Source organism: Nerophis lumbriciformis, linkage group LG23 (genome assembly GCF_033978685.3).
Source record: "Nerophis lumbriciformis linkage group LG23, RoL_Nlum_v2.1, whole genome shotgun sequence".
NCBI classification, from domain to species: domain Eukaryota; kingdom Metazoa; phylum Chordata; class Actinopteri; order Syngnathiformes; family Syngnathidae; genus Nerophis; species Nerophis lumbriciformis.
This window is the reverse complement of record NC_084570.2, coordinates 38,691,661-38,706,886: the sequence shown is the minus strand read 5'-3', so window position 1 is coordinate 38,706,886 and position 15,226 is coordinate 38,691,661. Positions and strand designations below refer to the sequence as shown.

The window sequence follows — 15,226 nt, the reverse complement described above, 5'->3', positions numbered from 1 at the left end:
CGACGGTGTTCATATCATAGCAGGGGATTTTAATAAGGCCAATCTGAAGACTGTACTCCCTAAGTTCTACCAGCACGTGAAGTGTTCTACAAGGGGCAAGAACACCCTGGACCACGTGTATACCAACATAAAGCACGCGTACAGAGCTACACCCCTCCCCCAGCTTGGACAGTCAGACCATCTTTCCCTCCTGCTCTCTCCTACCTACACCCCCATCAGACGCCAGGCCAGGCCTATCACAAAGACTGTTATGACCTGGCCTGACGATGCACTCCCCAAACTTCAGGACTGCTTCCAACACACAGACTGGGACCTCTTCCAACAACAGGAGCTGGAGACAGCCACAGGAACGGTGCTGGACTACATAAAGTTCTGCATCGGGAATGTGACTGTGGAAAAAACCATCCGGGTTTACCTCAACAAGAAACCCTGGATGACCAGCCAGGTCCGCACACACCTCAGGGCCCGCGACGCAGCCTTCAGGTCAGGGGACAGGGCACTGTGCAGTGTTGCTAGAGCCGACCTGAAGAGAGGGATTAAAAAAGCAAAGGCGGACCACAGGAGGTGCATAGAGTCCCATCTGTCCAGCAAAAACTCACGGGAGGTGTGGCGGGGCATTCATGACATCACGAACTTCAGAGGCTGCAATATGACAACTGCAGATCAGAGTGCGACACTGGCAGAGGAGCTTAACTGTTTCTTTGCCCGTTTCGAAACCCCCCAGCGACACTCATCTGCTCCAGCCCTGCCCCCGCCCCCACCGGGCTCCGGCGCCACTCCACTCACTGTACAGGAGCACAGTGTCAGACGAGTGCTCCTGGCTGTGAACCCCAGGAAGTACCTGGAAAGGTGCTCAGGACGTGCGCCCACCAGCTCGCTCCCCCCCTCACCAGGATCTTCAACCTCTCCCTGGCTCAGGCAGTCATCCCATCCTGCCTGAAGTCATCTACAATAATCCCGGTGCCGAAGAAGTCTCCCATCACCAGCCTGAATGATTACCGACCAGTGGCCCTCACTCCGGTAATCATGAAGTGCTTCGAGCGACTTGTTCTCCAGCACATCAAGGACCATATCCCTCCAGACTTCGACCCCCACCAGTTCGCATACCGGGCGAACAGGTCCACAGAGGACGCCATCGCTGTTGCTCTCCACTCTGCTCTGAACCACCTGGAGCAGCAGCAGAGCTACGTCCGGATGCTCTCTGTGGACTATAGCTCTGCCTTCAATACAATAATCCCGGACAGACTCTGCAATAAACTGGACACTCTTGGCCTTCCCCCCTCTCACAAACACCTGGATAAGGGACTTCCTAACGGACTGACCCCAGAATGTGAGACTTGGCCCGCACCTCTCATCCTCCCGCACGCTGAGCATCGGCTCCCCACAGGGCTGTGTGCTGAGCCCCCTCCTCTACTGCCTTTACATCCATGACTGCAGTCCGGCCCACAGTGACAACCTTACCGTCAAGTTTGCCGACGATACCACAGTGGTCGGGCTCATCTCCAGGGGTGACGAGGCTGCCTACAGAGAGGAGGTCCTGAAGCTGACGGCCTGGTCTTCGGAGAACAACCTCGCTCTCAACACCAGCAAGACCAGAGAGATCATCGTCGACTTCAGGAGGAGCAGCACCGACCCTGCCCCCCTCTACATCAACGGCGAGCGTGTAGAGAGGGTCCACACCTTCAGGTACCTTGGAGTCCACATCTCTAATGACTTCTCCTGGACAGTCAACACCACATCAATCATCAAGAAGGCTCAGCAGCGGCTACACTTCCTTAGAGTCCTCGGGAAGTACAACCTGAAGCCTGACCTGCTGCTGACCTTCTACCGCTCGTCCATCGAGAGCCTGCTGACCTACTGTATTACGGTATGGTACGGCAGCTGCACTGCAGCAGACAGGGAGAGGCTGCAAAGAGTGGTCAAGACGGCTCAGAAGATCATCGGCCGCCCTCTCCCCTCTCTGACGGACATCTACACCTCCCGCTGCCTCAACAGAGCCAGTGCCATCATCAAAGACAGCACCCACCCTGGCTCTGACCTGTTCCACCTGCTGCCCTCTGGGAAGCGCTACAGGTGCATTAAAACCAAAACAAACAGGCTAAAGAACAGCTTCTTCCCCAGGGCCGTAACCATCCTGAACGGACTGCCCCATTGTCCCTCATAACTGCCTTCTCTTCGGTGCAATAACCCATTCCACCAACCACCCTGTTTTTGTTTTGTTTTTTCATGTATATATTCATTTCACACCATATTCATTGCACTTCTACATTTTTTAAATTTTTATATATTTGCACATTGTTTTTCTAGCATGCACACATCGCACTGTATGGAATGGCCTCAATCTCGTTACCTTGCGTAATGACAATAAAGCTGATTCTGATTCTGATTGTTGGCTGTGGCGTCCACCCTGTCCTCAATGTCCAGTTCAGCCGCGATCCTTTTATTTTCCAGGTGGATGTTCTGTAAGGTGCTGGGTTGTGCTTTTTTGTATGATTTGGTGATGCTTCTGTCCAGTAAGGTGTGATGTTCTGGTATGTCCATTCTGTAGAAGTTTGTGGTTTTATCGGCAGCTATGATGAGGTTGTTTACTTTCTTGATGCGCTCCTTGTCATTTTTCAGCTTGGTGAGGAGTGGGTTGCGGATTGGCTTGAATTTGACTGATTGTATCATTTTGAGCATGTCGTTCTCAAAATCCTTTAGTTCCTCAACTGTGGGTGGGTTCTTGGTAGATTTGAATCCGTAAGTTTTCTTTTGCGTTCCTTTTGTTTCAGGGTGGAGGAAAAAATGTGCTTTCCACCGCATCCTTCTTAGGAAGTGTTCCGTCTTTTCTATGAGCCTTAGCTTGTAGTCATTCTGCGCGGGTATGGGAATGTTCTTCGTGGAGTAGTCGATGTTGAATTTTTCCATTTCTGATCGTCGTACAGTGCTCAACAAATGTCAATTTGGAGCGGAGTATATGTCTTAATAAGGTTATCCAAAAAATAGTGCTCGATACCGTAGTAGAGCGCAATATATGTATGTGTGGGAAAAAAATCACAAGACTCATCATAGCTGCCGATAAAACCACAAACTTCTACAGAATGGACATACCAGAACATCACACCTTACTGGACAGAAGCATCACCAAATCATACAAAAAAGCACAACCCAGCACCTTACAGAACATCCACCTGGAAAATAAAAGGATCGCGGCTGAACTGGACATTGAGGACAGGGTGGACGCCACAGCCAACAAGGAAGCCTTCATCACATTGAAGGACCACAAACCCAACTTCGCAAATAACCCAACATGCCGACTAATAAACCCAACTAAATCTGAAATAGGAAAAATCAGCAAAATAATCCTGGACAGAGTCAACACAAAAATCAAGGACAAAACACCACTCAACCAATGGAGAAATACAGCAGCAGTAATCAAATGGTTCAACAACATCCAAGACAAACAACAGCACAACTTTATCTCCTTTGATATCGAAGAATTTTACCCTTCCATCACGCGAGACCTACTGACTCAAGCACTAGACTTCGCCTCAGACTACGACTCAATCACAGGCAACGAAAGAAACATCATCATCCACGCAAAAAACTCCATTCTCATCCACAACAGTACACCATGGCAAAAAAAGAACAATGCAACATTTGACGTCACTATGGGAAGTTTTGACGGAGCAGAAACGTGTGAACTCGTTGGGAGTTTCCTCCTCTCCCAGCTCGCCAGCCTCAATCTGAACCTTGGTATTTACCGTGATGACGGACTGGCAGTGTGTCGCGCCTCGCCAAGGAGCAGCGAGAATACCAAGAAGCGCATATGCCAAATTTTCAAAGAGAACGGCCTACGGATCACGATTGAAGCCAACAAGCAAACCGTCAACTTCCTTGACGTCACTTTCAACCTGAGAAATAACAGCTACCAACCATTCACGAAACCCAACACAACACTCCAATACGTGCACCATGACAGCAACCACCCACCCACCACCACGAAAAGAATACCTACCGGAATTAATAAAAGGCTATCGATGCTGTCATCTAGCAAAGCTGAATTTGACCAAGCAACCCCCCCGCACCAAAAAGCCCTTGATGAAAGCGGATACAATTTCACCCTCACCTATGAACCCACGCCAGGAAACCAACCGAAAAAGAACAGAAAACGAAACGACATCATCTGGTACAACCCCCCATACAGCAAAAACGTCTCAACTAACATTGGACACAAATTCCTCAATCTGATTGACAAACACTTTCCCAAAGACAACACCCTAAGAAAAGTATTCAACAAGAACAACATTAAATTGAGCTACAGCTGTATGAACAATATACGACAAATCATCTCAAACCACAACAAAACAATTGCAAATGAGCCGTCGGCCCCCGGACAGAGCGACTCCAAAACCAACAAAGGTTGCAACTGTCGAAAGAAACCTGATTGCCCTCTCAACGGGGGGTGCTTACAAACATCAGTTGTCTACCAATCTAAGGTAACACGCAAGGACATTAACACATCCGACACATATGTAGGATTAACTGAAGGAGAGTTCAAAACCAGATGGAACAATCACAAGGCTTCTTTCAGGAACCAAAACCTGCGGAATACCACAGAACTCAGCAAACACATTTGGGACCTCAAAGACAATAATGTTGAATATTCAATAACATGGCAAATTCTTGCATCCAGCACACCTTACAATAGTGGTAATAAAAGATGCAACCTATGCTTGAAAGAAAAACTGTTTATTATTTACCGTCCAGACCTGTCATCCCTCAACAAGCGCAGCGGAATTGTAACAGCATGCCGCCACAGACGGAAACACCTCCTAGGTAACACATGAGCCAATCACCACGCCCCTACACCAGCCTGTACCCACCCACTCTGTGCCCTATATAATCCATGGTATGTGAATGCTCCCATTAAAATCTCCTGATGATTGAGGGAACCCCCCCTCATGAAACAGGCCTGTAGAGATGAAATAGTCTTGTGATTTTTTTCCCACACATACATATATTGCGCTCTACTACGGTATCGAGCACTATTTTTTGGATAACCTTATTAAGACATATATATATATATAAATATATATCTCCTGCCTCGAAAGAAAATAATATTTGCCTTGGTGCCCTTCTAACTTTCTAACTTGCCTTGGTGCCCTAAAATACGAGCCCTCCTTTAAGGCAACACTTACCTTGACCTTAAAAAGTTCAAATTTGAGGCCTGTATATTGTACATATTACAAATTGTTATGGAAGTGTCTATTACTACATTATATATATACACTTGCAGTGTGTATATTGTACATATTACATATTGTTATGAAGGTGTCTGTTACTACATTATATACATACTTGCAGTGTTTATATTGTACATATTACATATTGTTATGAAGGTGTTGTTACTACATTATATATATACTTGCAGTGTGTATATGACATATTGTTATGAAGGTGTTTGAGTGGGTGACAGGGATCATAGATTGAGAATGTAGGAATCAGCAAGAGCGAGAGGTCACAGTGTCAGCTGGCCAACAGATTACTCATTGTCTTGTTTGTAATCCTTCACACAGATTCATCCACAGAAATAATAACTATCACTAATCCAGATTTAATCCTGCTGTGGAATCATCCAACAATGGGGGCAACAGGAGGACTCAGACTAAAGGCTCCATCTCAGTGACACACATGTCAAATCCAACAACTGGGCGCTAGTATCAAAGACCTCAAACGGTCAAATTGGCAGCTTTGGGAACCAAACAAGACTTTCCAATGTATCTGGATCGAGACTATTGTGCCTTTTTGTGTGATTTGTTTCATTACAGCGAAGGTATTCACTCAAAAAACGAAGCAGTTTTGTTTTGCATTTCCTTCCTCGACAGCACAGGTGCCAAACTCAAGGCCCGGGAACCAGATTTGGCCTGCCACATCTTTTTTTACGTGGCCCCGCAAAAGCCTGGAAATATGTACTTAACAAAAGAAAATACTGCATACAATTGCATATCTTTTAGACTTGCAAATATTATGTTGTCATACATTCCAAACATTGTTTTGCTAAAATAAAAATAAATACTCAACTGTTGGCATTAAGTTATCCATCAAATTGTACATTGTAAAAATTACAATGAATCTACCATGAATTGATTAACGTGGACCCAGACTTAAACAAGTTAAAAAACGTATTTGGGTGTTACCATTTAGTGGTCAATTGTACGGAATATGTACTGTACTGTGCAATCTACTAATAAAAGTTTCAATCAATCAATCAATCAAAAAACCCCAACAGATTTTACAATTAAAAAAAAACTGGCAGCTTAGTTCTTAACGTCAAAAAACTGTCACACGTTTTCCCATGGACAACGTAAAAACCCTTCACAAGGATTATGATGAATTCTTCAACTACACGGGAAGATACAAACATCCTAGTGAGAGCAGACATTGTACAGTAAGTGGTTGTTTTATTGTGTTTGTATATCTGGTTTAGCACTTTGCAATACTGCGACATGATGCTTAGTGTTTGACTAAAGCTGCATCTGTTTGGCATACAGCTTCTAAAACTTGTAGATCATCCTCCTTATGGTCAGGCTCAAAAATAGAAGTTTCTGGATCATCATTTGTCCCAAAGTAGTCTATTTTGTCTCTCATTAAGTCTGCCATGATTAGTAGTCTTGCTGTTGAAGGAAAGGTGAACGTTGTGACGCGTCTGTGAAATTAATACACAAAAATTATCAAAATATGTCAATATTACATGTTATGAATTTTACTAGATACTACATATATACTTACATTGTGTATATAAAACCTTGATGGAGGTATTTCGATGTTTTTTTAAAGCACTTTTAGGCGGAATAGAGCTACTCTCATCACCTCTATTGTTAGCTGACTTTTGCCAATGTTTATTTACGATTTAGAATGCATAAAAAAGAAAAACATAAGTGTTCTTGTCTCCATATTATGATTGTTTTCTACATTTAAAGCAACTTCCTTGTGGTCTACATAACATGTAATGGTGGTTCGTTGGTCAAAATTTTGCATAGATGATGTTTTACACATCATCTTCAAGTCGCTTAATAACCGTCTCTTCAGGATGGGCTGCTTTGTGGACGGGTCTGATCTACGTGCCTCCACTTCAACAGCGCCTTCTACCCGTCATCCATGTAGTAGTCTTTAGCACTTCCATACGGAGTCTATTGACAGATATACTGTACATAACGTTTAAATTCTGTAAAAAAACACCGTAAATTTTACGACAACATTTTGTCGACTAAACTACCTGCAAAATCTACAGCTGTATCTTTACAGTGTACGTAATATATATGTAACACTGTCATCCAATGCATAGGCAATTGTGTAGTATCGTGAAGAAAATTCATACAATACAGATTATAAGCCGCTACTTTTTTCCTACGCTTTGAATCCTGCGGCTTACAATTGTTTCTTGGCTGAAGGCCGTAATGTTTTGTGTTCAATAGTTTTCATTAGATCCAAGCAGAGACACTGAAAAGGTGTGTTATTGTTTGTGCTATAGCACCACCTTTTGGACAAGGGTTGACAATGTACTTCCTGTTTTAATGCCTTGAACCAAAAGTAAAACCGTCCATGGCGTTTCTACTTGTATGGATTCTTCATTTATCACTCCTAACAACGTATGTAAGTTTGACAATATAACTAAAACAATTCTTACTTGCTAAAGCGTCCCATGTGTGAACCGTGCGCCTTTTAAAACGGTGCGGCAGATTTATGGATTTTTCTTTGCTAACGGCCAGGAAAACAAACAAACAAGCAAATACATTGAAAAGGCGTGTTAATGTGTGTGCCACGGCGCCATCTTTTAAAATAATTCACTTAAAGAAGGTGCTGCAGTGTCCTTCCATTTAGTGCTTTCAACCAGAAGCAGAAATCCCGTTCCATCTTCTAGCCGTCCGTAGCGTTTCTACTCATACGGATTCTTCATTCATCACTCCAAGCAACGTTTGTAAGTTTTACAATATAACTAAAACAATTCTTACTTACTAAAGCGTCCCATGTGTGATGTCTGTAGGAGTGTCTATATGCATATTTGTACGTGCTATCGTAATGTCATCAAGCTAGCGTCTTCAGCATTAGCTAATATGCTAACACGTTTACGTGTGTCTGTGTTAGTATTATTAGCTTACAATGGCATTCTTTCTATGTGGTTTCAGTTGCCCAAATTCCTCAGTAAAGTCACCAAAATGTTGAGTCGGTTTCGCTGGCTGGAGAGCTAGCTTGCGCAGCTAGTGGGTCCATGACCATAACTCATTTCACAACGTATATATCTGCGATTTATAATTTGGTGCGGCTAATATATGGAAAACTCATTTTTTTTTCTTCAAAAATGTAGTGGGTGCGGCTTATAGTCTGGGGCGGCTAATATGCGGAAAATATTTTTATCTCTAGAATTTAGTGGGTGGGGCTTATAGTCCGGTGCGGCTAATATACGGAACATATTTTTATCTGTAGAATTTAGTGGGTGCGGCTTATAGTCCGATGCGGCTAATATACGGAAAAATATTTTTATCGCTGGAATTTAGTGGGTGCGGCTTATAGTCCGGTGCGGCTAATATATGGAAAAGCTATTTTTATCTGTAGAATTTAGTGGGTGGGGCTTATAGTCCGGTGCGGCTAATATACGGAACATATTTTTATCTGTAGAATTTAGTGGGTGCGGCTTATAGTCCGATGCGGCTAATATACGGAAAAATATTTTTATCGCTGGAATTTAGTGGGTGCGGCTTATAGTCCGGTGCGGCTAATATATGGAAAAGCTATTTTTATCTGTAGAATTTAGTGGGTGCGGCTTATAGTCCGGTGCGTCTAATGTACGGAAAATATTTTTATCTGTAGAATTTAGTGGGCGCGGCTTATAGTCCGGTGCGGCTAATATACGGAAACATATTTTTATCGCTGGAATTTAGTGGGTGCGGCTTACAGTCCGGTGCGGCTAATATGTGGAAAACAGTTTTTATCTGTAGAATTTAGTGGGTGCGGCTTATATTCCGGTGCGGCTAATATATGGAAAAACTATATTTATCTGTAGAATTTAGTGGGTGTGGCTTATAGTCCAGTGCGGCTAATATTCGGAAAATATTTTTATCTCTAGAATTTAGTGGGTGTGGCTTAAAGTCTGGTGCGGCTAATATATGGAAAAAAATTGTATCACTGGAATTTAGTGGGTGTGGCTTATAGTCCGGTGGGGCTAATATATGGAAAAGCTATTTTTATCTGTAGAATTTAGTGGGTGGGGCTTATAGTCCGGTGCGGCTAATATACGGAACATATTTTTATCTGTAGAATTTAGTGGGTGCGGCTTATAGTCCGATGCGGCTAATATACGGAAAAATATTTTTATCGCTGGAATTTAGTGGGTGCGGCTTATAGTCCGGTGCGGCTAATATATGGAAAAGCTATTTTTATCTGTAGAATTTAGTGGGTGCGGCTTATAGTCCGGTGCGTCTAATGTACGGAAAATATTTTTATCTGTAGAATTTAGTGGGCGCGGCTTATAGTCCGGTGCGGCTAATATACGGAAACATATTTTTATCGCTGGAATTTAGTGGGTGCGGCTTACAGTCCGGTGCGGCTAATATGTGGAAAACAGTTTTTATCTGTAGAATTTAGTGGGTGCGGCTTATATTCCGGTGCGGCTAATATATGGAAAAACTATATTTATCTGTAGAATTTAGTGGGTGTGGCTTATAGTCCAGTGCGGCTAATATTCGGAAAATATTTTTATCTCTAGAATTTAGTGGGTGTGGCTTAAAGTCTGGTGCGGCTAATATATGGAAAAAAATTGTATCACTGGAATTTAGTGGGTGTGGCTTATAGTCCGGTGGGGCTAATATATGGAAAAGCTATTTTTATCTGTAGAATTTAGTGGGTGGGGCTTATAGTCCGGTGCGGCTAATATACGGAACATATTTTTATCTGTAGAATTTAGTGGGTGCGGCTTATAGTCCGATGCGGCTAATATACGGAAAAATATTTTTATCGCTGGAATTTAGTGGGTGCGGCTTATAGTCCGGTGCGGCTAATATATGGAAAAGCTATTTTTATCTGTAGAATTTAGTGGGTGCGGCTTATAGTCCGGTGCGGCTAATGTACGGAAAATATTTTTATCTGTAGAATTTAGTGGGCGCGGCTTATAGTCCGGTGCGGCTAATATACGGAAACATATTTTTATCGCTGGAATTTAGTGGGTGCGGCTTATAGTCCGGTGCGGCTAATATATGGAAAAGCTATTTTTATCTGTAGAATTTAGTGGGTGCGGCTTATAGTCCGGTGCGGCTAATATATGGAAACTCATTTGTATCTGGAGGATTTAGTGGGTGTGGCTTATAGTCCGGTGGGGCTAATATATGGAAAAGCTATTTTTATCTGTAGAATTTAGTGGGTGGGGCTTATAGTCCGGTGCGGCTAATATACGGAACATATTTTTATCTGTAGAATTTAGTGGGTGCGGCTTATAGTCCGATGCGGCTAATATACGGAAAAATATTTTTATCGCTGGAATTTAGTGGGTGCGGCTTATAGTCCGGTGCGGCTAATATATGGAAAAGCTATTTTTATCTGTGGAATTTAGTGGGTGCGGCTTATAGTCCGGTGCGGCTAATGTACGGAAAATATTTTTATCTGTAGAATTTAGTGGGCGCGGCTTATAGTCCGGTGCGGCTAATATACGGAAACATATTTTTATCGCTGGAATTTAGTGGGTGCGGCTTACAGTCCGGTGCGGCTAATATGTGGAAAACAGTTTTTATCTGTAGAATTTAGTGGGTGCGGCTTATATTCCGGTGCGGCTAATATATGGAAAAACTATATTTATCTGTAGAATTTAGTGGGTGTGGCTTATAGTCCAGTGCGGCTAATATTCGGAAAATATTTTTATCTCTAGAATTTAGTGGGTGTGGCTTAAAGTCTGGTGCGGCTAATATATGGAAAAAAATTGTATCACTGGAATTTAGTGGGTGTGGCTTATAGTCCGGTGGGGCTAATATATGGAAAAGCTATTTTTATCTGTAGAATTTAGTGGGTGGGGCTTATAGTCCGGTGCGGCTAATATACGGAACATATTTTTATCTGTAGAATTTAGTGGGTGCGGCTTATAGTCCGATGCGGCTAATATACGGAAAAATATTTTTATCGCTGGAATTTAGTGGGTGCGGCTTATAGTCCGGTGCGGCTAATATATGGAAAAGCTATTTTTATCTGTAGAATTTAGTGGGTGCGGCTTATAGTCCGGTGCGTCTAATGTACGGAAAATATTTTTATCTGTAGAATTTAGTGGGCGCGGCTTATAGTCCGGTGCGGCTAATATACGGAAACATATTTTTATCGCTGGAATTTAGTGGGTGCGGCTTACAGTCCGGTGCGGCTAATATGTGGAAAACAGTTTTTATCTGTAGAATTTAGTGGGTGCGGCTTATATTCCGGTGCGGCTAATATATGGAAAAACTATATTTATCTGTAGAATTTAGTGGGTGTGGCTTATAGTCCAGTGCGGCTAATATTCGGAAAATATTTTTATCTCTAGAATTTAGTGGGTGTGGCTTAAAGTCTGGTGCGGCTAATATATGGAAAAAAATTGTATCACTGGAATTTAGTGGGTGTGGCTTATAGTCCGGTGGGGCTAATATATGGAAAAGCTATTTTTATCTGTAGAATTTAGTGGGTGGGGCTTATAGTCCGGTGCGGCTAATATACGGAACATATTTTTATCTGTAGAATTTAGTGGGTGCGGCTTATAGTCCGATGCGGCTAATATACGGAAAAATATTTTTATCGCTGGAATTTAGTGGGTGCGGCTTATAGTCCGGTGCGGCTAATATATGGAAAAGCTATTTTTATCTGTAGAATTTAGTGGGTGCGGCTTATAGTCCGGTGCGGCTAATGTACGGAAAATATTTTTATCTGTAGAATTTAGTGGGCGCGGCTTATAGTCCGGTGCGGCTAATATACGGAAACATATTTTTATCGCTGGAATTTAGTGGGTGCGGCTTATAGTCCGGTGCGGCTAATATATGGAAAAGCTATTTTTATCTGTAGAATTTAGTGGGTGCGGCTTATAGTCCGGTGCGGCTAATATATGGAAACTCATTTGTATCTGGAGGATTTAGTGGGTGTGGCTTATAGTCCGGTGGGGCTAATATATGGAAAAGCTATTTTTATCTGTAGAATTTAGTGGGTGGGGCTTATAGTCCGGTGCGGCTAATATACGGAACATATTTTTATCTGTAGAATTTAGTGGGTGCGGCTTATAGTCCGATGCGGCTAATATACGGAAAAATATTTTTATCGCTGGAATTTAGTGGGTGCGGCTTATAGTCCGGTGCGGCTAATATATGGAAAAGCTATTTTTATCTGTGGAATTTAGTGGGTGCGGCTTATAGTCCGGTGCGGCTAATGTACGGAAAATATTTTTATCTGTAGAATTTAGTGGGCGCGGCTTATAGTCCGGTGCGGCTAATATACGGAAACATATTTTTATCGCTGGAATTTAGTGGGTGCGGCTTACAGTCCGGTGCGGCTAATATGTGGAAAACAGTTTTTATCTGTAGAATTTAGTGGGTGCGGCTTATATTCCGGTGCGGCTAATATATGGAAAAACTATATTTATCTGTAGAATTTAGTGGGTGTGGCTTATAGTCCGGTGCGGCTAATATTCGGAAAATATTTTTATCTCTAGAATTTAGTGGGTGTGGCTTAAAGTCTGGTGCGGCTAATATATGGAAAAAAATTGTATCACTGGAATTTAGTGGGTGTGGCTTATAGTCCGGTGGGGCTAATATATGGAAGAACTATTTTTATCTGTAGAATTTAGTGGGTGCGGCTTATAGTCCAGTGCGGCTAATATATGAGAATTTTTTTTTTTTTTTTTGCGTTGAGTGGGTGTGGCTTATAGTCTGGAGCGCTTTATAGTCCGCAAAATACGGTAAAATATAATGCATTGTTACAAACGGCCCTCTGATGGCGGCCATAACTGCAATGTGGTCCTCAGTGACTTAAACACAACTTCAAACTGGGATACGTATCCGTGATTATAGCGTACCGTTAAAGCCGTCCAGTGGGCCATCCATGACCTTACCACCTGTACAGATCGCCGGTCAACGACTGGGCGATCCGGGAGTCGTCCATGTGAACCACTACTTAAGTATGATGGCAGAAGTTGGTAGTTATTTTAGCAAGCAGCAATTTCGAACCAAACAACTTCTTGGAACACATCGGGGTCCTAGGGCTGCAGCTAACGATTAATTTGATAATCGATTAATCTGTTGATTATTACTTTGATTAATCGATTAATAATCGGATAAAAGAGACAAACTACATTTCTATCCTTTCCAGTATTTTATTGAAAAAAAAACAGCATACTGGCGCCATGTTCTTTCAACTTGCCAAATAAAACAAGGAAAATGTTACAAAAATGCACACTTTTGACACCCCTGCTATAGATAATAAAAAATTAAATCTGATAAATCTATGGATAAAAAGCAGAGCCTGACGACGCATGCGCGTTTATCACAACTCTCTCGCTCTCTCTGTCTCTGCCCTTCCCTCACAAATGCTACTGCGCACACCTTGTTGTGTTTTTAACTTTCTTAACCCTGAACGTACATTGAAAATACACGCAACTCTAACTCAAAATGCCGGACATTTGAGGCATTTCAGAAACACCGCCCGACAAAAAAGGACATGTCTGGTGAAAAGAGGACGTATGGTCAGGACCTAGCTCGGTTTCACCAGACATGTCCTCTTTTGCTAGCATGCTAGCAGCTAACCGGCTACGATAGACTGACCATACGTCCTCTTTTCACCGGACATGTCCTCTTTTGCGGAGCTGTCTTGGCGGGGTTTCTTAAATGCCTCAAATGTCCGGCATTTTGAGTATTGTTTACACAACGTGCAGTACGCTACTTAATATGTCCGTGTGGAAACTCGTTCGGTACACCTCCGCACCGAACGGAAACCCCCGTACCGAAACGGTTCGATACAAATACACGTACCGTTACACCCCTATTATTTTGATTATTGTTTCTCAGCTGTTTGTAAATGTTGCAGTTTATAAATAAAGGTTAAAAAAAATTAAAAGTAAATAAAAAAATAAAAACGTAGCCTCAGCGCGTGCGCATGGCATAGATCCAACGAATCGATCACTAAATGAATCGCCAACTATTTTTATAATCGATTTTAATCGATTTAATCAATTAGTTGTTGCAGCCCTAGGGTCCACCAATTGAAAGTAAGTCGCATACCACGGTAATCGGTAGAAGAATATACGGTAATATGATCTCTGCCTACCTCACCATTTTGGTTGAAGACTTCCACAAACACCTTAGCTTCAGCAGCCTGTCATCCAGCACTGGCACACAAGCCAGGGTCAAAAGGGTATGGCAAGTTGAGGGTTAGAGGGAATGAGACCACTGAGAGAAAACGTGCGGCTTTGCGCCAATCTACCAATGTGAGAGAGGGCGTGTGCAGGGGTGAGTGAGGGGGGCGGAGGCCTTGTAATCTGGGATTTGGATGAGCGTGAGCGAGGCTGAAAGTGCTAACGCCACACCCCCCTTCCTCCTTCCTGTCCTCTGACAGCTCCCAGCACCTTTCTCCCGAGTAACGCCAAACAAAGCCGAGTCAGCTTTCTCTGGCGGGCAACACAAACGTGCCAGGACCAGCGACCCGGTCTCCAGGTCTTGTCGCAGGCTGCGGGGAACACGACAGCTGTGTCGTCCGTGCCAGGAGATTACATCGAAACTGTAGTTACACCCGATCATAGTCGGCCCGTCGCCCGGATAAAGTCCACACAATCCAGCCAATTCAGCAGTACGCCTCCCAGACCCGGGAGAAAAACACAATCAAAGTGGCGAGTGGTACCAGCGTGTAGTCACGCCCCAGGATTACCTTTTCAAAAAGGTATGTCCAGTGTAATTGTACACAATTTCATACACATCTCCAACAGTGGAAAATAAAATCCTGAATACAGACGGTGATCCGGATCAGCCCCAAAACGTAATCCTTTGGCCCATTTCTGACATTTCCTGGTAGTTGAAACCTAATTCCGCATGTAGCTTTTTGAGCTAGGTTGCTGAAAGAAACACAATAAAGCGATTTTATCGATTAATTTGACTTTTTTGTTGCAAAAACCCCCCAATATTTTTTTCTACTTTTGCTCTGACAGGAGCAAATACACACACACACACACACACACACACACACACACACACACACACAC

General features: G+C 43.0%; 1 protein-coding gene across 5 annotated transcripts in view; it reads right to left on the bottom strand.

Annotated features, from left to right (window-relative positions):
- The window catches only part of ptpn11b (protein tyrosine phosphatase non-receptor type 11b), a 143,850-nt gene that overhangs the window by 90,092 nt on the left and 38,532 nt on the right, over positions 1-15,226 (bottom strand). The window contains exon 1 of one of the 5 annotated variants that reach the window (XM_061985587.2): positions 14,299-14,432. The exons of the other annotated variants lie outside the window; for them this stretch is intronic. Within the exon in view, the coding sequence (XP_061841571.2) occupies positions 14,299-14,306 (8 nt within the window). The 5' untranslated portion in view covers positions 14,307-14,432. Of the gene's footprint in view, positions 1-14,298; positions 14,433-15,226 lie in introns of those variants that run through there. 5 annotated transcript variants of the gene reach the window in all.